General features: G+C 46.4%; 1 protein-coding gene across 1 annotated transcript in view; it reads left to right on the forward strand.

Moving 5' to 3' along the window:
• LOC123350274 (deleted in malignant brain tumors 1 protein-like) overlaps window positions 1-22,927 on the forward strand; it is a 156,901-nt gene that overhangs the window by 71,047 nt on the left and 62,927 nt on the right. The window contains 2 exon segments of the mRNA XM_044988767.1: window positions 7,958-8,064; window positions 8,066-8,279. Of these exon segments, the coding sequence (XP_044844702.1) occupies window positions 7,958-8,064; window positions 8,066-8,279 (321 nt within the window).

Raw genomic sequence — 22,927 nt, forward strand, 5'->3', positions numbered from 1 at the left:
ACTTCACAGCTGAGGATGTTAGGGAGATTCCCAAACCTGAGCCGGCTTTTGTAGGTGACAAATCTGAGGAACTGTCACAGATCGAAGTGTCACTATAGGAGGTTTTGGAATTAATTGATAAACTCAACATTAACAAGTCACCGGGACCAGATGGCATTCACCCAAGAATTCTGAAAGAACTCAAATGTGAAGTTGCAGAACTATTAACTAAGGTTTGTAACCTGTCCTTTAAATCAGCTTCTGTACCCAATGACTGGAAGTTAGCTAATGTAACATCAATATTTAAAAAGGGCTCTAGAGGTGATCCCGGCAATTACAGACCGGTAGGTTTAATGTCGGTACCAGGCAAATTAGTTGAAACAATAGTTAGGAATAAAATTGTCAGACACATAGAAAAACATAAACTGTTGAGCAATAGTAAACATGATTTCTGTAAAGGGAAATCGTATCTTACTAATCTATTAGAGTTCTTTGAAGGGGTCAACAAACATGTGGACAAGGGGGATCCAGTGGATGCAGTGTACTTGGATTTCCAGAAAGCCTTTGACAAGGTCCCTCACCAAAGGCTGTTATGTAAATTAAGTTGTCATGGGATAAAAGGGAAGGTCCTTTTATGGACTGAGAACTGGTTAAAAGACATGAAACCAAAGATAGGAATTAATGGTAAATTCTCAGAATGGAGAGGGGTCACTAGTGGTCAGGGCCGGCTCCAGACCCCAGCGCGCCAAGCACACGCTTAGGGCGGCGTCCCGCGGGAGGGCGTCAGGCAGCGCCGGTGGACCTCCCGCAGGCATGCCTGCAGAGGGTCCGCTGGTCCCGCGGCTCCGGTGGACCTCCCGCAGATGTGCCTGCGGAGGGTCCGCTGGTTCCGAGGCTTTGGTGGAGCATCCGCAGGCATGCCTGCGGGAGGTCCACCGGAGGCGTGGGCCCAGCGGACCCTCCGCAGGCATGTCTGTGGGAGGTCCACCGGAGCCGTGGGACTGGTGACCGCCAGAGTGCCCCCCCCCACAGCGTGCCGCCCTGCTTGGGGCAGTGGAAATCCTAGAGCCGCCCCTGCTAGTGGTGGTGCCAAAGGGTCAGTCCGAGGACCAATCCTATTCAATTTATTCATAAATGATCTGGAGAAAGGGGTAAACAGTGAAGTGGCAAAGTTTGCAGATGACACGAAACTGCTCAACATAGTTAAGACCAAAGCAGATTGTGAAGAACTTCAAAAAGATCTCACAAAACTAAATGATTGGGCAACAAAATGGCAAATGAAATTGAATGTGGATAAATGTAAAGTAATGCACATTGGAAAAAATAACCCCAACTATACAAACAATATGATGGGGCTAATTTAGCTACAGTGTGTCAGGAAAACGATTTTGGCGTCATCGTGGATAGTTCTCTGAAGATGGCCACGCAGTGTGCAGAGGAGGTCAAAAAAGCAAACAGGATGTTAGGAATAATTAAAAATGGGATAGAGAATAAGACTTAGAATATATTATTGCCTTTATATAAATCCATGGTACGCCCACATCTTGAATACTGCTTACAGATGTGGTCTCCTCACCTTAAAAAAGATATACTGGCATTAGAAAAGGTTCAGAAAAGGGCAACTAAAATGATTAGGGGTTTGGAGAGGGACACTCAGAGCATGGTGTTATATCCCTCCCCATCCTGGCTAATAGCCACTGATGGACCTATTCTCCAGGAATTTATCTAGTTCTTTTAAAAATCCTATTATAGTTTTGGTCTTTACAGCATCCCCTGGCAAAAAGTTCCACGGGTTGACTGTATGTTGTGTGAAGAAGTACTTCCTCTTGTTTTTTTAAAACCTGCTGCCTATTAATTTCATTGGGTGACTACTAGTTCTTGTGTTATGCGAAGGATTAAATAACATTTCCTTATTCACTTTCTTTACAGCAGTCAAGATTTTATAGACGTCTATCATATCCCCCCTTAGTCATCTCTGTTCTAAGCTGAAAATTCTCAGTCATTTTAATCTCTCCTCCTGTTTCATACCCCTAATAATTTTAGTTGCCCATCTCTGTACCTTTTCCAATTCCACTATATTTTCTTGGGGATGGGGTGACCAGATCTGCACACTGTATTCAAGGTGTGCACGTACCATGGATTTATATACAGGCAATATGATATTTTCTGTCTTATTATCTATCCCTTTCTTAATGATTCCCAACATTCCCTTTGCTTTTTTGACTGCCACTGCACGTTGAGTGGATGTTTTCAGAAAACTATCCACCATGATTCCAAGATCTTTCTTGAGTGTTTAATAGCTAATTCAGACTCCATCATTTTGTATTGTGACAAAGTTCCTCTATCTTGGTGGGTCCTGCGCTTATTTGGCAGATTTGCTCACCTCAGTGATCTTCCCCACAGTCTGGGTCAACTTCTCCTGTGTCTGATCAGGCATTGGGAGGTTTGGGGGGAACCCGGGCCCGCCCTCTACTCCGGGTCCCAGCCCAGGGCCCTGTGGATTGCAGCTGTCTATAGTGCCTCCTGTACCGGCTGCATGACAGCTACAACTCCCTGGGCTACTTCCCTTGGCCTCCTCCAAACACCTTCTTTATCCTCACCACAGGACCTTCCTACTGGTGTCTGATATCGCTTGTACTCCTCAGTTCTCCAGCAACACACCCTCTCACTCTCAGCTCCTTGTGCCTCTTGCTCCCAGCTCCTCACACGCACTTCCTCTCCTCTGGCTCCTCCCCGCCCGATTGGAGTGAGCTCCTTTTTAAACCCAGGTGCCCTGATTAGCCTGCCTTGATTGGCTGCAGGTGTTCTAATCAGCCTGGCTGCCTTAACTGGTTCTAGCAGATTCCTGATTACTCTAGTGCAGCCCCTGCTCTGGTCACTTAGGGAACGGAAAACTACTCATCCAGTGACCAGTATATTTGCCCTCTACCAGACTCCTGTAAAACCCAGGGTTGTGAGTTCAGTCCTTGAGGGGGCCACTTAGGAATCTGGGGCAAAAATTGGTCCTGCTAGTGAAGGCAGCGGGTTGGACTCAATGACCTTTCAAGGTCCCTTCCAGTTCTAGGAGATTGGTATATCTCCAATTATTACCAGATTCCTGTACCCCACTGGCCTGGGTCTATCACAGTATGTATAGTTGAGATTGTTTTCCAATGTGCATTACTTTGCATTTATCAACATTGAATTTCATCTGCCATTTTGTTGCCCTGTCACCCAGTTTTGTGAGATCCCTTTGTAACTTTTTGCAGTCTGCCTGGGACTTAGAATCATAGAATGTCAGGGTTGGAAGGGTTCTCAGGAGGTCATCTAGTCCAACGCCCTGCTCAAAGCAGGAGAAATCCCCAGCGAAATCATCCCAGCCAGGGCTTTGTCAAGCCTGACCTTAAAAACCTCTAAGGAAGGAGATTCCACCACCGCCCTAGGTAACCCATTCCAGTGCTTCACCACCCTCCTGGTGAAAAAGTTTTTCCTAATATCCAACCTAAACCTCCTGCACTGCAACTTGAGACCAATACTCCTTGTTTTGTCATCTGGTACCACTGAGAACAGTCTAGATCCATCCTCTTTGGAACCCCCTTTCAGGTAGTTGAAAGCAGCTATCAAATCCCCCCTCATTCTTCTCTTCTGCAGACTAAACAATCCCAGTTCCCTCAGCCTCTCCTCATAAGTGATGTGCTCCAGCCCCCTAATCATTTGTGTTGCCCTTCGCTGGACTCCTTCCAATTTTTCCACATCCTTCTTGTAGTGTGGGGCCGAAAACTGGAAACAGTACTCCAGATGAGGCCTCACCAATGTCGAATGGAGGGGAATGACCACGTCCCTCGATCTGCTGGCAATGCCCCTAATTATACAGCCCAAAATGCTGTTAGCTTTCTTGACAACAAGGGCACACGGTTGACTCATATCCAGCTTCTTGTCCACTGGAACTCCTAGGTACTTTTCTACAGAACTGCTTCCTAGCCTAGTCTGTAACAGTGAATGGGATTCTTCCGTCCTTAACTATCTTGAATAGTTTTATATCATCTGCAAATTTTGCCACCTCACTGTTTACCCATTTTTCTAGATCATTTATGAGTATGTTGAACAGTAATGGTCCCAGTACCAACCCCTCAGGGATACCACTATTTATTTCTCTCCATTCTGAAAAACTGATAATTTATTCCTACCCTTTGTTTCCCACCTTTTAACCAGATCCATGAGAGGACTTTCCCCTTATCCCATGATGGCTTACTTTTCAAAAGTCAATTTAGATTAAATAATTTTTTTTTAAAATTATATGTTGTTAGAAATCTAGACCTGTTATATGTTTTGGTATAACTTGTATTATCCTTATGTTAAATTTGCATTATCGTAACAAAACATTTTACTTTATTCATATCTCTTTTTTATATCTCATCGGCTCTGACACCCCCCCTGTAAATTCGAACACCCCCCCCATTTCAATTTCTGGGGAAACCACTGAGAGGGAGGGAGGAAGGGGGGAGGCTGTGCACCACAAGACAGCTGATTGCCACTGGCAGGAGGCGGGGGAGTAGGGAGAAGACACTGATTCCTTGGGGCCACCGGCAGGCGGGAGGCACTGGGGGGGGGCAGGAGAGCTGATGGGGGGCTGCCAGCCTGTTTAATACCTGTATTAAATTGCTAGTTTAAAAATGTTTAAAATGTATATAAAGCCTATTGTATGGCAATTTTTTTTCCCTGGAACCTGATACATTAATTCTTATGGGGAAATTGGATTTTCTTAACATTGTTTTGCTTAAAATCGCATTTTTCAGGACCATAACGACAACGTTAAGTGAGGAATTACAGTATTTTACATACATCGCCACGTAGTGGCTGAGCAGTATACTACAGCTTAGCACTCCGTTAGACAGCATGTGGGGCTGTCAAACTCCAGGTTGGGGGGGAACCAGGCCTGTGGGGAGCAGGGTGTGGGGGTCCTTCAGAGGTGCAGGCAGTGTGAAAGGAGGTGGCTTGGTTTGGAAGGGCTGGTGCAGTGCCACTGGTTCTGACGTCGCTCACCAGGTCTTGTCTTTTGCCGGCTCCTTAGGGCTCTTCTGCACTGGAAACATTACAGTGGCAGCTCTGCAGCTACAGCACTTCTGTGTAGATGCGACCGATGCCGACAGGAGAGGCAGGAGGGTCAATCCACCTCTCTGAGAGGCAGTAGATAGGTCACTGAAATACAACATGCAGCTGAGTCTTTTCTCTCAGTGCATCAAGAGATGTGAGGGGAGAGCTCAATCAGGCCACTGCTTACATGAGCCAATGTTTGGAGATTCCCAAGGTGTCCAGCCATGGAGACAGAGACTTACCTCATTTCTTTGCTTTCTTTCAGCTTCCATGACAGGATTCCCCATGACAGGTAAATACAAACGTAGGCAGAGGGTGTGGAGTCTGTCTGTATGTGTGGGGTGCATGCTGCAGTGTGCAGCTATCTCATAAATTGGGGTGAGGAAGGGACAAGTTAAGGTTATTTAATCTAGTCATTCAAGTGTAGGACTGGAGACCTGAATTCAAATCCTGCCTCTGCCAGACTCACTCCATGGTCTCAGCCCATTACTTCCTCTCTACGTGTCCTAATTTCCCCACCAGTGAATTGTTAACAAGGCGGGCTGTGTGGCAGAGTGCAGGGCATCCTGGCTGTTGGATACCGGTGGAAATCCCCAGCCATCCAGCATCTGAAGGGCTCACCCTTGCCCAGTAAGGCTGATTGAAATTTTGGCTCTGGCAGTGGCTGTCTGAGGTGACCCCAGATTTATCCTGGGATAGGATCTGCCACAACAGATATTTTGCCTGGCTGTGGCTGGTGAGTGGCCCCACCCCTGCACAGGGCAAGTGGATCTTCAGTCACTTGCTGCTGGTGGTGTATATAGATGTAGGTGGAAGAGAGAAGAAGAGGATGACAAACATCTCTCTCTTTTATCATGTTCTTTCTTCCCTCTTGGCTTTGCCCCCACCCTTCAGAGTCAGGTGAGCATTACCTCGTCGCAGTCCCAAACTAACCAAAGAATCCGAGACTACTGTAACATGAGTGATTTCACAGTGTAGCGATTCGAGGGGCAGCAATGGGACGGGTTGTAAAGAAATGGTTTCTGTTGCCGGCTCAAAGGGCCCGAGGAGGAGCAACAGCGGGGGTTCGTTTGCCCGGTGTGCGTCGCACTAATTAACACACCAGGGTGGAGAAGCAAACCAAGTTTATTTGAGCTCAAAAAAGGTGCCAGGGAGAAAAAGCATTCTCAAATCCTGCACACCCGCGTGCAGGCGGGGTCCAGTATTTATATCTTAAGCTGTTTGTGTAAGCCTTTTGTTTTGTTTTCCCCTCACCCCTCCTTTCCCAACAGCAGTTACTTTAAACATTACATTATAGCATGTTAGAAAAGTTCTCATCCGCATGTTTATCTATTGGCCTTGTCAGCTCAGGCACATGAAGACTTCGCCCCCTTTCCTCCCCCCCTTATCACTACTTTTGCTAGTTTAAGCAGGACTGCAGCTGTTTGCTAGAAAAGCTGACTCTCACATATTCTGCTTTTAGGCTGTTAGCATGTAGGTTGGTTAAAGTTTCCAAAATGGAGTTACTGTGGCTCACTTAGACCCAGAGCAGGGGCCTCATTGACACTTGTGGTCTTCCACTCCCCCCAAGTTACCTAGATTTATGCCTAGTGACACCAACAGTTCCATGGCCAATAAAATCATACCACGCTGACTAGAGCCTAGACTCATTGAACGAGATACTTTTCTGTCTGGTAGAGCAACGCTCACCCCACAGTCCTTCCAGGGTTTTACTCCAGGCCTGGCTGTGATCTCCTGTTCCTGAGACAAACACTGTCAGCTGCCTCCTGGGTGAAAGGGAGCTCTTGTCCCCTCTCCTCTTTCTTTGTAGGTACAGACCATTGTCTCTTCCCAGAGGAGGTCTCTCTTCAGAGACTTGTTCTGAGGGTCCTTTGTCTTTGTAAATTCTCATGTCCCGACTGGGCCCAGATAGTGAATACAGCCTGTCTCCAGTGTTGTGCTTTGTTCTATGTGCTGATTGGCTCAGCTGAAGGGATTGCCATGGTGCAGGTGACAAGCTTCACTTCAGCATTTCTGGAGTCTCATATTCCACAGTTGATAGCTCTCTTCAACTATGTCCCATCCAAACATCTTGCCCCCGTTAGGGTGACGAGTGGGCTGCTGTCTCTCAGTAGGGATCTCACATAGCACCTCTAGTGAGCTATTGTGCATATATCTCACCCAGGGGATCCCGGTATAACTCTAGGCAAACCTGTGCCCTCTGCCAGTTGGAGTCTATTTATCTCTGGGCCAGACTTCTCTGCGGCACAATGGGGACCTGAGTAACTGTAGCTCCCACCGGTTGGATCTGGTGTCAATGGAGCCTGCAGCCGCTCACTCCAATTAAAAATCCAGGGCCAATTTCTCAAGAGTCCAGGTCCCAATCACTGGGTTCCGGTGGATTTGCATTTCAGGAGATAAGTCCTGAAGTTGTAACTTCCCCAAGAGCTGGGCACAGGAGACGCAATTCTTCCTCACTTCCTGTCCTACACAGCCTACATATTCCCTGTCCTGTTTCTCAGCTGCCCTGTCCTACCCCAGAAGTGGCTGCATGTCATTGCGGGGAGTCGTCTTCTTTTGGGTATGTCACAAGTCAATATCTCTGTAACCCTGTGTATCTATGAATACCAGCGCCAGGAGTGAGGGTGTAAATCTGCTCCCCAAGAGGTTCCTGCCAGCAGTGCCGGGGGTGATCTTTTAAATTAAGTGTTCTAGTGGGAGTGAGAGCTGTCTGGGAGAGGAGTGAACAAACTTCAACATTGCTCAAGTGATTAGCATGGCCAGTAGTGTGGAGCCCTTGACAGGCAGTTGCTGTGTGTAGAGACCAGTCAGATCCATTGGTGGGAGGCGCTACGTTCCCCAGCGACATGAGACATCAGATACACAGGAAACTCTCTGAGCGTTTCTTCCGTTGGATGTTTTGCAGACTCAGAAGTGGCTCATCTCCGACTGGTGAATGGTTTGAGTCGCTGCGCTGGGAGAGTCGAGGTGCTTTACAACCAGCAGTGGGGAACCATATGTGATGATGACTGGGGACATAACTGATGCCGGAGTTGTGTGCAGGCAGTTAGGCTGTGGGATGGCGCAATCAGCCCCAGGAGGGGCTCGATTTGGGCAAGGATCTGACCGTATCTGGCTGGATGACGTCAACTGTGCAGGGACAGAAAATGCCCTCTCTGATTGCAGTGCTCGGCCTTGGGGAACGAATAACTGTAACCACGGAGAAGATGCCGGTGTTGTGTGCTCAGGTAACCTTCATCTACCACTCTGCCTGTTTCAGGGAGCAGGGTGGGAAGCACATTACGGGGCATTGTCCTGTCACAGCTAGTACTGACCCCAGCATGGTGCTTGGGGCCTGTGCTTCAGGGAGCAGTATGGGGGTTCAAGTAGAGAGCCGTCTCCTCTCCGTCTCTGCTGACCCTATTAGCCTGTTTTGCTCTTTGGGCCTGTGCTGCAAGGAGCAGTGTGGGGGCTCAGTAGGGGACGGTCACGCTCTCCCCTTGTTGTCAGTGCTGGCCCCAAAAGGGGGCCTGTGCTGCAGGTAGGGGTGTGTCAGTAGGGGTCTGTCATAGGTTTCACCCGCACTCTGAACTTTAGGATACAGATGTGGGGGCCTGCATGAGAACCCCTAAGCTTAATTACCAGCTTAGATCTGGTTGCTGCCACCAACCAAATAGTTTAAAACAGCTGTTTATGAGTCATTTGGGAAACTCTTTTTCCCCGCCACCCCTCCAAAATCTCTCCCTCCCAAGTACCGTAACCCTTCCCTGGATAACCTTGAGAGTCTTCTCCACCAATTTCCTGGTGAACACCAATCCAAACCCCTTGGATCTTAAAACAAGGAAAAAATCAATCAGGTTCTTAAAAAGAAGACTTTTTAATTAAGGAAAGAAAGGTGAAAAGAAAACCTCTGGGAGAGAGCATACAAGCTTCTCTCACAGACAATAGATTCAAAACACAGAGAATGTTCCCCTGGGCAAAACCTTAGTTACACAAAAAGAAATCCCAATTTGATTATCCCTCTAATGCACAAGACAAGTCACACAAAAAAATAAACATAAACCTATTTATTTCTTCTCTAATACTCACTACCCCGGGTGATTCCTTGATCTTTTTCACTCCGGCACAGAAGTTTAACGACTCTGAGACAAAGGAAAACTTCCCTCCTTCCTCTTGAACAATCTTGTCCCCCCATTGGTTCCTCTGGTCAGGTGTCAGCTAGGCTAGGTGAACTTCTTAACCCTTTACAGGTAAAAGAGGTATTAACCCTTAACTGTCTGTATATGACAGGGGCTCTCTCCCTTTGCAGTTGTGCTGGCTCTAATGCCCTAGTGCGGTGCCATGGGCCCCTAGCATGAGGAAGCCTTGTCTGTGCCCACTGGGGGTCAGCTCCCCGACTCCCTCGGCGACACTGTAGGCCTTGTGGTGTGGGGGGGTGATCTCTCTCCAGGTTGGCAATAGGGACACTTCCCCTTTCGGCCCTCCAAGAGTCCCTTTGCTGCATCCAGTCCCTGTCTCTCTGGGCGTTCACAGCAGTCACAGATCTTCTGCTCCCAAAGGAAACAAGGTCCCAAGGTGACCAGCTCCACCTCCCATCTCTGCCCCAATAAACGCACAGCCCTAGATTCCTTCATAGTCACACCAAGGACAAGTGATTTCACGGAGTGTAGCGATTTGAGGGGTAGCAAGGAGACAGGTTGGAAAGAAATGGTTCCATGGCCAATAAAATCATACCACGCTGACTAGAGCTTAGACTCATTGAACGAGATACTTTTCTGTCTGGTAGAGCAACGCTCACCCCACAGTCCTTCCAGGGTTTTACTCCAGGCTTGGCTGTGATCTCCTGTTCCTGAGACAAACACTGTCAGCTGCCTCCTGGGTGAAAGGGAGCTCTTGTCCCCTCTCCTCTTTCTTTGTGGGTACAGACCATTGTCTCTTCCCAGAGGAGGTCTCTCTTCAGAGACTAGTGCTGAGGGTCCTTTGTCTTTGTAAATTCTCATGTCCCGACTGGGCCCAGACAGTGAATACAGCCTGTCCCCACGGCTGTGCTTTGTTCTATGTGCTGATTGACTCAGCTGAAGGGATTGCCATGGCGCAGGTGACAAGCTTCACTTCTGCACTTCTGGAGCCTCATATTCTACATTTTATATCTCTCTTCAACTATGTCCCATCCAAATATCTTCCCCCATTAGGGTGACAAGTGGGCTGCTGTCTCTTGGTAGAGACCTCACATGCCATGTTTGGTGAACTATTGTGCTTATATCTCACCCAGGGGATTGCCATATAACTCTGGCATCCCTGTTCCCTCTACCAGTTGGCATCTAGTTATCTGTGGGCAGACTCCTCTGTGGCAGAATGGGACCTGGGGAGCACCCCAGTATGGTGCTAAGGGTCTGTACTGCACGGAGCTGGTTCGGGGTCACAGTAAGTGTCGCTCTTCTCATGGTGTCAGTTCTGACCCCATTTCCCCCATGCAGTTCTACAGGCCTGTGCTGTAGGGAGCAGGATGGGGGCTCTTTTGGGGGTGATTTCCCCTCGCAGTCAGTGCTGGCCGCAGTGCCTCAGCACAGTACTTAGGATCTGTGCTGCAGGGAGCAGTATGTGAGAGACCCTCCCTATCGCTGATCGCTCGCTCTGATCCCTTTGCCCCGCTACAGCACAATGGGGTGCTGGGTAACCAGAGATCCCATTTGTGGGATTTGGTGTTGAATGGATCCCGTAGCCACTCAGGGATCCCTTTATGAAGTGTGGGGTTCTTTTCCCCGTCACTCCGGGTGATCTTCATCTCAGCTAATTACCCCTGAACCTGTAATATGCCCAACTACTGTGACTAGAGACAGGTTCTTCCTCACTTCCTCTTCTACACTCCCTTTGCCTTTGGGGGGAGGGATAGCTCAGTGGTTTGAGCATTGGCCTGTTAACCCCAGGGTTATGAATTCAATCCTTGAGGGGGCCACTTAGGAATCTGGGCAAATATTGGTCCTGGTAGTGAAGGCAGGGTGCTGGACTCAATGACCTTTCAAGGTCACTTTTCAGTTCTAGGAGATTGGTATATCTCCAATTATTATTAATTTTTCTATTACACAGCCCATGAGTTTCTGTGCTCCGTCTCTCATCTACTCTGTTCCACCCCACAGGTGGCTGCATGGTAGTGGTGGGAAGTAGGGCTGTCAAGTTATTAAAAGAAATTGTGATTAATTGTGAGATAAAAAATGAATCATGATTAATTGCATAATTTATCGTGCCTTTACACAATAATAGAATGCCATTTATTTTATTTTTGGGATGTTTTCTACATTTTCAAATACATTGATATCAAATACAATTCAGAATACAAAGTGTACAGTGCTCACTTTATATTTATTTTTTATTACAAGTATTTGCACTGTAAAAAAGAGAGAAAAGAAATAGTATTTTCAGTTCACCTCATACAAGTACTGTTGTGTCCATCTCTTTATCTGGAAAGTTGAACTTACAAATGTAGAATGATTTACAAATAATAACTGTACAGCCTCTGGCATGTAAGCTGCTCCTTGGTTTGTGCAACCAAATAACACTAGCCAATATCTCCAGTCCCAGACACAACCCTTGGAACCTCCATCTTGCAGTGTCCAGTTATGCCCACTAGACACTGGGACCTTATATGAGTGTGTCAATTTAACAAAGAAATTGATATGTACCAGGCTTCTTATCCCACGGGGAATCTGACACACTTCAAACCAAATGCACTTCTTCAGGTAGAATAAACAAATCAATTTATTAACTATAAAGATAGATTTTAAGTTATTATAAGTCAAAGCAAAACAAGTCAGATTTGGTCTAATGAAATAAAATAAAAACCCATTCTAAGCTGATCTGGACACTTTCAATGCCCTTATAAACTTAGATGCTTCTCACCACAGGCCGGCTGGTTGCTCTTCAGCCAGGCTCTCCCCTTTGATCAGCGCTTCAGTCGCTTGCTGCTGGTGGTGTATGTAGATGTAGGTGGAAGAGAGAAGAAGAGGATGACAAACATCTCTCTCTTTTATCATGTTCTTTCTTCCCTCTTGGCTTTGCCCCCACCCTTCAGAGTCAGGTGAGCATTACCTCGTCGCAGTCCCAAACTAACCGAAGAAAGGAGGGTGACTCACTCGAGAGTGCAACACATCCTTTTGTTGCTGCCTAGGCCAGCATCCTTTGTTCCTGTGAGGCTGGGCTGGGTTTGTCCCATGCATGCCTTGATGAGGTGTGAACTGCCCCTCTGCTCTTAGAGAGTTTTTGTCTGGGCTTATTTTAAGCCATGAGGATACATTTTCAGCCTCATAACTATATACATGAAATTATAATCTATAACATGACTGCAACAACAATTACTATAACATCACTATAACAACAATCCTTGGTGCATCATGAGCCTTCCGAAGATACCCAACATGACAAACTTTGCATTGGATAACACACAGTCCTTTTATAAGGATGAACATGGGGGTGCTCCCCCAAGGTACAGAGCGTCACAGGTACCTTCTTTGCGTTTTGTCAAATCTGCAGTGAAGGTGTTCTTAAAAATGAGCAACATTTGCTGAGTCATCATCTGAGACTACTGTAACATGAAAGATATGGCAGAATGCAGGTAAAATACATAGCAGGAGATGCACAATTCTCCCCTAAGAATGTCAGTCACAAATTACATTAACACCTTACTTTTTTAACGAGCATCATGAATATGTTAGTATGTCGTGTGGAATGGTGGCCAAAGCATGAAGGAGCATGGGAATGTTTAGCATATTTGGCACGTAAATACCTTGCAATGCCACCTACAAAAGTGCCATGCAAACATCTCTTCTCACTTTCGGGTGACACTGCAAATAAGAAGCAGGCAGCATTATCTCCCGTAAATATAACAACCTTGTTTGTCTGAGCGATTGGCTGAACAAGAAGTAAGACTGAGAGGATGTGTAGGCTCTAAGTTTTCCATTGGTTGTTTTTTCTTTTTTGAGTGCAATTATGTAAGAAAAAAAATTCTACATTTGTCAATTGCACTTTCACAATAAAGAGATTGCACTGCAGTACTTGTATGAGGTGAATTGCAAAATACTATTTCTTTTACCATTTTTACTGTGCAAATATTTGTAATCCAAAATACAGTAACAGCTGTTTTTTCCAGCACTTCACCAACCGGAAAGCTCTATATATTGGCATTTCTGATCTTCACTGAAATACCGATTTATAGTTCGATTGGCGCAGGCATGGCCACCCAGAGGATTCAGGGGGCCTGGGGCAAAGCAATTTCGGGGGCCCCTTCCATAAAAAAAATGGCAATACTATATGCTCATGGGGGCCCCTGTGGGGCCCGGGGCAAATTGCTCCACTTGCTCCCCTCCCCACAGGCGGCCCTGGGAAAAATAAACCTGCCGCATCTCGGCACAAACTCAGTTTTGAGACAACTTCTTGACAAGGTATCACTGGTTCTCAGCATCAGCTAGTGTTAAAAGGCACTAAAGCTCATTAAAAGGGTTGGACAAATATTTTCCATCAAAAGTTTTTTTGGTTTGAAAACTAGGGGTTTTTAAAAAGCAGAAAAAAATGATGGACAATGTCTGCTTTCCTTCAAAATTTGTTGTGGTTTTTTTAATTGAAAAGCTGAAATTAGTCTGCCAAAACCTGAACATGGTTTGAGGTTTCAGAAATGTGTGGCCAAATATTTGCTGCTTGCTTTGTTTGATTGTTTAAAGAAACAATAAAAAGATTCTGCTTAAAAGAAATCCAAAACTTTTGAACCACCTCAGCTTGTGACCAAACGCCTGAGCTCATCCAGTCAGAGATTTTTTTCAGGTTTCTGATACTCTGCTGGCTTCTTTGGCTCATATCTGTCTCCATAACTTTGGGTTCATTTAGCTCAGAACATACTGGGTCAAACCAAAGGTCCATCCAGCCCAGTATCCTGTCTATTGACAATGGCCAATGCCAAGTGTCCCAGAGGGAGTGAATCTAACAGGTAATAGACTCATAGAATATTAGGGTTGGAAGGGACCTCAAGAGATCATCTAGTCCAACCCCCTGCTCAAAGCAGGGCCAATCCCCAAATGGCCCCCTCAAGGATTGAATTTACAAGCGTAATGATCAAGTGATCTCTCTCCTGCCATCCATCTCCACCCTCTGACAGAGGCTAGGGACTCCATTCCTTACCCATCCTGGCTAATAGTCATTAATGGACTTAACCTCCATGCATTTATCTGTTTCCTAGAGACTGGCTCCATGGGGTCCCTCACAAACTGGAGACAGTTACTGTGGGTTAGTCTTTAGTATGGCTTATGTACATACTCCACGAACTCAGCATTTGAGCTTGGTTTTTTTTTTTTTGCGAACAGAGGCTGCTAACGAGGAGTTTCACAAGGGAGTTCTCCAGGTGACAGAGGAGCAAACACAGCATCCTTGGGGTAAGTTGAACTTACAAATGTAGATTGATTTACAAATAATAACTGCACAGCTTCTGGCATGGGGTATAACATTAGGGATCTATTATCGACCATCTGACCAGGACAGTGATAGTGATGATGAAATGCTAAGGGAAATTAGAGAGGCTATGAAAATTAAGAACTTATTAATAGTGGGGGATTTCAATTATCCCCATATTGACTGGGGACATTTCACTTCAGGACAAAATGCAGAGATAAAATGTCTCGATACTTTTAATGACTGCTTCATGGAGCAGCTGGTATGGGAACCCACAAGGGGAGAGGCAACACTAGATTTAATCCTGAATGGAGCTCAGGAGCTGGTCCAAGAGGTAACTATAGCAGGACCGCTTGGAAATAGTGACCATAATACAATAGCGTTCAACATCCCTGTGGTGGGAAGAACATCTCAACAGCAGTTGAGATGGCACTGTGGCATTTAATTTCATAAGGGGGAACTATGCAAAAATGAGGGGGTTAGTTAAACAAAAGTTAAAAGGTACAGTGACTAAAGTGAAATCCCTGCAAGCTGCATGGGCGCTTTTTAAAGACACCGTAATAGAGGCCCAACTTCAATGTATACCCCAAATTAAGAAACACAATAAAAGACCTAAAAAGGAACCACCGTGGCTTAACAACCCTGTAAAAGAAGCAGTGAGAGATAAAAAGACTTCCTTTAAAAATTGGAAGTCAAATCCTAGTGAGGCAAATAGAAAGCAGCATAAAAACTGCCAAAGTAAGTGCAAGAGTGTAATAAGAAAAGCCAAAGAGCAGTTTGAAGAACAGCTAGCCAAAAACTTCAAAGGTAATAAGAAAATGGTTTTTAAGTAAATCAGAAGCAGGAAGCCTGCTAAACAACCAGTGGGGCCCCTTGATGATCGAGATATAAAAGGAGCACTTCAAGACGATAAAGTCATTGCAGAGAAACTGCAATGGATTCTTTGCTTCAGACTTCACAGCTGAGGATGTTAGGGAGATTCCCAAACCTGAGCCAGCTTTTGTAGGTGACAAATCTGAGGAACTGTCACAGATCGAAGTGTCACTATAGGAGGTTTTGGAATTAATTGATAAACTCAACATTAACAAGTCACCGGGACCAGATGGCATTCACCCAAGAATTCTGAAAGAACTCAAATGTGAAGTTGCAGAACTATTAATTAAGGTTTGTAACCTGTCCTTTAAATCAGCTTCTGTACCCAATGACTGGAAGTTAGCTAATGTAACATCAATATTTTAAAAGGGCTCTAGAGGTGATCCCGGCAATTACAGACCGGTAGGTTTAATGTCGGTACCAGGCAAATTAGTTGAAACAATAGTTAAGAATAAAATTGTCAGACACATAGAAAAACATAAACTGTTGAGCAATAGTAAACATGATTTCTGTAAAGGGAAATCGTATCTTACTAATCTATTAGAGTTCTTTGAAGGGGTCAACAAACATGTGGACAAGGGGGATCCAGTGGATGCAGTGTACTTGGATTTCCAGAAAGCCTTTGACAAGGTCCCTCACCAAAGGCTGTTATGTAAATTAAGTTGTCATGGGATAAAAGGGAAGGTCCTTTTATGGACTGAGAACCGGTTAAAAGACATGAAACCAAAGATAGGAATTAATGGTAAATTCTCAGAATGGAGAGGGGTCACTAGTGGTCAGGGCCGGCTCCAGACCCCAGCGCGCCAAGCACGCGCTTAGGGCGGCGTCCCGCGGGAGGGCGTCAGGCAGCGCCGGTGGACCTCCCGCAGGCATGCCTGCAGAGGGTCCGCTGGTCCCGCGGCTCCGGTGGACCTCCCGCAGATGTGCCTGCGGAGGGTCCGCTGGTTCCGCGGCTTTGGTGGAGCATCCGCCGGAATGCCTGCGGGAGGTCCACCAGAGGCGTGGGCCCAGCGGACCCTCCGCAGGCATGTCTGTGGGAGGTCCACCGGAGCCGTGGACTGGTGACCGCCAGAGTGCCCCCCCCCACAGCGTGCTGCCCTGCTTGGGGCAGTGGAAATCCTAGAGCCGCCCCTGCTAGTGGTGGTGCCAAAGGGTCAGTCCGAGGACCAATCCTATTCAATTTATTCATAAATGATCTGGAGAAAGGGGTAAACAGTGAAGTGGCAAAGTTTGCAGATGACACGAAACTGCTCAACATAGTTAAGACCAAAGCAGATTGTGAAGAACTTCAAAAAGATCTCACAAAACTAAATGATTGGGCAACAAAATGGCAAATGAAATTGAATGTGGATAAATGTAAAGTAATGCACATTGGAAAAAATAACCCCAACTATACAAACAATATGATGAGGGCTAATTTAGCTACAGCGTGTCAGGAAAACGATTTTGGCGTTATCGTGGATAGTTCTCTGAAGATGGCCACGCAGTGTGCAGAGGAGGTCAAAAAAGCAAACAGGATGTTAGGAATAATTAAAAATGGGATAGAGAATAAGACTTAGAATATATTATTGCCTTTTTTATAAATCCATGGTACGCCCACATCTTGAATACTGCTTACAGATGTGGTCTCCTCACCTTAAAAAAGATATACTGGCATTAGAAAAGGTTCAGAAAAGGGCAACTAAAATGATTAGGGGTTTGGAGAGGGACACTCAGAGCATGGTGTTCTATCCCTCCCCATCCTGGCTAATAGCCACTGGTGGACCTATTCTCCAGGAATTTATCTAGTTCTTTTAAAAATCCTATTATAGTTTTGGTCTTTACAGCATCCCCTGGCAAAAAGTTCCACGGGTTGACTGTATGTTGTGTGAAGAAGTACTTCCTCTTGTTTTTTTAAAACCTGCTGCCTATTAATTTCATTGGGTGACTACTAGTTCTTGTGTTATGTGAAGGATTAAATAACATTTCCTTATTCACTTTCTTTACAGCAGTCAAGATTTTATAGACGTCTATCATATCCCCCCTTAGTCATCTCTGTTCTAAGCTGAAAATTCTCAGTCATTTTAATCTCTCCTCCTGTTTCATACCCCTAATAATTTTAGTTGCCCATCTCTGTACCTTTTCCAATTCCACTATATTTTCTTGGGGATGGGGTGACCAGATCTGCACACTATATTCAAGGTGTGCACGTACCATGGATTTATATACAGGCAATATGATATTTTCTGTCTTATTATCTATCCCTTTCTTAATGATTCCCAACATTCCCTTTGCTTTTTTGACTGCCACTGCACGTTGAGTGGATGTTTTCAGAAAACTATCCACAATGATTCCAAGATCTTTCTTGAGTGTTTAATAGCTAATTCAGACTCCATCATTTTGTATTGTGACAAAGTTCCTCTATCTTGGTGGGTCCTGCGCTTATTTGGCAGATTTGCTCACCTCAGTGATCTTCCCCACAGTCTGGGTCAACTTCTCCTGTGTCTGATCAGGCATTGGGAGGTTTGGGGGGAACCCGGGCCCGCCCTCTACTCCGGGTCCCAGCCCAGGGCCCTGTGGATTGCAGCTGTCTATAGTGCCTCCTGTACCAGCTGCATGACACCTACAGCTCCCTGGGCTACTTCCCTTGGCCTCCTCCAAACACCTTCTTTATCCTCACCACAGGACCTTCCTACTGGTGTCTGATAACACTTGTACTCCTTAGTCCTCCAGCAGCACACCCTCTCACTCTCAGCTCCTTGTGCCTCTTGCTCCCAGCTCCTCACACGCACTTCCTCTCCTCTGGCTCCTCCCCGCCTGATTGGAGTGAGCTCCTTTTTAAACCTAGGTGCCCTGATTAGCCTGCCTTGATTGGCTGCAGGTGTTCTAATCAGGCTGGCTGCCTTAATTGGTTCTAGCAGGTTCCTGATTACTCTACTGCAGCCCCTGCTCTGGTCACTTAGGGAACGGAAAACTACTCATCCAGTGACCAGTATATTTGCCCTCTACCAGACTCCTGTAAAACCCAGGGTTGTGAGTTCAGTCCTTGAGGGGGCCACTTAGGAATCTGGGGCAAAAATTGGTCCTGCTAGTGAAGGTAGCGGGCTGGACTCAATGACCTTTCAAGGTCCCTTCCAGTTCTAGGAGATTGGTATATCTCCAATTATTACCAGATTCCTGTACCCCACTGGCCTGAGTCTGTCACAGTATGTATAGTTGAGATTGTTTTCCAATGTGCATTACTTTGCATTTATCAACATTGAATTTCATCTGCCATTTTGTTGCCCTGTCACCCAGTTTTGTGAGATCCCTTTGTAACTTTTTGCAGTCTGCCTGGGACTTAGAATCATAGAATGTCAGGGTTGGAAGGGTTCTCAGGAGGTATCTAGTCCAACGCCCTGCTCAAAGCAGGAGTAATCCCCAGCGAAATCATCCCAGCCAGGGCTTTGTCAAGCCTGACCTTAAAAACCTCTAAGGAAGGGGATTCCACCACCACCCTAGGTAACCCATTCCAGTGCTTCACCACCCTCCTAGTGAAAAAGTTTTTCCTAATATCCAACCTAAACCTCCCGCACTGCAACTTGAGACCATTACTCCTTGTTCTGTCATCTTCTACCACTGAGAACAGTCTAGATCCATCCTCTTTGGAACCCCCTTTCAGGTAGTTGAAAGCAGCTATCAAATCCCCCCTCATTCTTCTCTTCAGCAGACTAAACAATCCCAGTTCCCTCAGCCTCTCCTCATAAGTGATGTGCTCCAGCCCCCTAATCATTTTTGTTGCCCTCCGCAGGACTCTTTCCAATTTTTCCACATCCTTCTTGTAGTGTGGGGCACAAAAGTGGACACATTTCTCCAGGTGAGGCCTCACCAATGTCGAATGGAGGGGAATGACTACGTCCCTCGATCTGCTGGCAATGCCCCTAATTATACAGCCCAAAATGCTGTTAGCTTTCTTGACAACAAGGGCACACTGCTGACTCATATACAGCTTCTTGTCCACTGGAACCCCTAGGTCCTTTTCTGCAGAATTGCTTCCTAGCCATTCGGTCCCTAGTCTGTAACAGTGAATGGGATTCTTCCGTCCTTAACTATCTTGAATAGTTTTATATGATCTGCAAATTTTGCCACCTCACTGTTTTCTTATTGTTCTAGATCATTTATGAATATGTTGAACAGTACTGGTCCCAGTATCAACCCCTCAGGGATACCACTACTTTTAGAGGCCAGCTGGGCCTGACTGGAGCATGGCCACAGCTGAGCCTACTTTCCCTCATCAGCCCATGCTTCTTGCCCCAGTCTAAAGGGAGCTACACTCCCCCACTGCAACTTGAGACCATTACTCCTTGTTTTGTCATCTGGTACCACTGAGAACAGTCTAGATCCATCCTCTTTGGAACCCCCTTTCAGGTAGTTGAAAGCAGCTATCAAATCCCCCCTCATTCTTCTCTTCAGCAGACTAAACAATCCCAGTTCCCTCAGCCTCTCCTCATAAGTCATGTGCTCCAGCCCCCTAATCATTTTTGTTGCCCTCCGCTGGACTCTTTCCAATTGGGATTCTTCCGTCCTTAACTATCTTGAATAGTTTTATATGATCTGCAAATTTTGCCACCTCACTGTTTACTCATTTTTCTGGATCATTTATGAGTATGTTGAACAGTAATGGTCCCAGTACCAACCCCTCAGGGATACCACTATTTATTTCTCTCCATTCTGAGAAACTGATAATTTATTCCTACCCTTTGCTTCCCACCTTTTAACCAGATCCATGAGAGGACTTTCCCCTTATATCTCATCGGCTCTGACACCCCCCCTGTAAATTCGAACACCCCCCCCCTCATTTCAATTTCTGGGGAAACCACTGAGAGGGAGGGAGGAAGGGGGGAGGCTTTGCGCCGCAAGACAGCTGATTGTCACTGGCAGGAGGTGGGGGGAGTAGGGGGAAGACACTGATTCCTGGGGGCCACCGGCAGGTGGGAGGCACTGGGAAGGGGGGGGGCAGGAGAGCTGATGGGGAGCTGCCAGACTGTTTAACACCTGTATTAAATTGCTTGTTTAAAATTGTTTAAAATGTATATAATGCCTTTTGTCTGGCAAATTTTTTTTCCTGGAACCTGATCCCCCCTATTTACATTAATTCTTATGGGGAAATTGGATTTTCTTAACATTGTTTTGCTTAAAATCGCATTTTTCAGGACCATAACTACAACGTTAAGTGAGGAATTACAGTATTTTACACACATCGCCACCTAGTGGCTGAGCAGTATACTAGAGCTTAGCACTCCATTAGACAGCATGTGGGGCTGTCAAACTCCAGGTCGGGGGGGAGCCAGGCCTGAGGGGAGCAGGGTGTGGGGGTCCTTCAGAGGTGCAGGCAGTGTGAAAGGAGGTGGCTTGGTTTGGAAGGGCTGGTGCAGTGTCACTGGTTCTGACGTCGCTCACCAGATCTTGTCTTTTGCCCGCTACTTAGGGCTCTTCTGCACTGGAAACATTACAGTGGCACGATGGCAGCTCTGCAGATACAGCACTTCTGTGTAGATGCGACCGACGCCGATAGGAGGGGCAGGAGTGTTAATCCACCTCTCTGAGAGGCAGTAGATAGGTCACTGAAATACAACATGCAGCTGAGTCTTTTCTCTCAGTGCATCAAGAGATGTGAGGGGAGAGCTCACTCAGGCCACGGCTTACATCAGCCAATGTTTGGAGATCCCCATGGTGACCAGCCATGGAGACAGAGACTTACCTCATCTCTTTGCTTTCTTCCAGCTTCCATGACAGGATTCCCCATGACAGGTAAATACAAAACATAAGCTGAAGGTGTGGAGTCTGTCCATATGTGTGGGGTGCATGCTGCGGGGTGCAGCTATCTCATTAATTGGGGTGAGGAAGGGATGAGTTAAGGTTATTTAATCTAGTCATTTAATTGTAGGACTGGAGACCTGGGTTCAAGTCCTGCCTCCACCAGACTCACCCCATGGTCTCAGCCCATCACTACCTCACTACATGTCCTAGTTTCCCCACCAGTGAATTGTTAACAAGGCGGTCTGTGTGGCAGAGTGCAGGGCATTCTGGCTGTGGGATACCGGTGGAAATCCCCAGCCATCCAGCATCCGAAGGGCTCACCCTTGCCCAGTAAGACTGATTGAAATTTTGGCTCTGGCAGTGGCTGTTTGAGCTGTGCTACCTCACTGTTTACTTATTTTTCTAGATCATTTATGAATATGTTGAACAGTACTGGTCCCAGTACCAACCCCTGAGGGATACCACTATTTATCTCTCTCTATTCTGAAAAACTGATAATTTATTCCTACCCTTTGTTTCCCACCTTTTAACCAGATATTGATCCATGAGAGGACTTTCCCCTTATCCCATGATGGCTTACTTTTCAAAAGTCAATTTAAATTAAATACATTTTTTTTAAAAAAATTATACAATGTTAGAAATCTAGACCTGTTATGTGTTTTGGTATAACTTGTGTTATCCTTATGTTAAATTTGAATTAGCCTAACAAAACATTTACTTTATTCATATCTCTTTTTTATATCTCATCGGCTCTGACCCCCCCCATAAATTCAAACACCCTCCCTAATTTCAATTTCTGGGGAAACTACTGGGAGGGAGGAAGGGGGGAGGCTGTGCACCACAAGATAGCTGATTGCCACTGGCAAGAGGTGAGGGGAGTACGGGGAAGGTGCTGATTCCTGGGGGCCGCCGGGGGATGGGAGGCGCTGGGGTGGGGCAGGGGAGCTGATGGGGAGCTGCCATCCTGTTTAATACCTGTATTAAATTGCTTGTTTAAAATTGTTTAAAATGTATATAATGCCTTTTGTCTGGCAAATTTTTTTCCCCCTGGAACCTGATCCCGCCTATTTACATTAATTCTTATGGGGAAATTGGATTCGCTTAACATCGTTTTGCTTAAAGTCGCATTTTTCAGGACCATAACTACAACGTTAAGTGAGGAATTACTGTATTTTACACACAGCACCACCTAGTGGCTGAGCAGTATAATACAGTTTAGCACTCCATTAGACAGCATGTGGGGCTGTCAAACTCCAGGTTGGGGGGAGCCAGGCCTGAGGGGAGCAGGGGTCCTTCAGAGGTGCAGGCAGTGTGAAAGTAGGTGGCTGAGTTTGGAAGGGCTGGTGCAGTGTCACTGGTTCTGACGTCGCCCACCAGGACTTGTATTTTGCCGGCTCCTTAGGGCTCTTCTGCACTGGAAACATTACAGTGGCACAGTGGCAGCTCTGCAGCTGTAGCACTTCTGTGTAGATGTGACCAACGCTGACAGGAGAGGCAGGAGGGTCAGTCCACCTCCTGGAGAGGCAGTAGATAGGTCACTGAAATACAATGTGCAGCTGAGTCTTTTCTCTCAGTGCATCAAGAGATGGCAGCTGAGAGCTCACTCAGGCCACGGCTTACGTTAGCCAATGTTTGGAGATCCCCAAGGTGTCCAGCCATCAGGGGCGGCTCTACCTTTTTGGCCGCCCCAAGCAGTCATGCGCGGGAGGCGCCCCGGAGCCGCGTGAGCAGCGGACCTCCCGCGGGCATGACTGCAGAGGGTCCGCTGGTCGCGCGGCTCGGCTGGACCTCCCGCGGCTGCGGACGGTTCGCA

This window comes from Mauremys mutica, chromosome 15 (genome assembly GCF_020497125.1).
Source record: "Mauremys mutica isolate MM-2020 ecotype Southern chromosome 15, ASM2049712v1, whole genome shotgun sequence".
Taxonomy (NCBI): Eukaryota; Metazoa; Chordata; order Testudines; family Geoemydidae; genus Mauremys; species Mauremys mutica.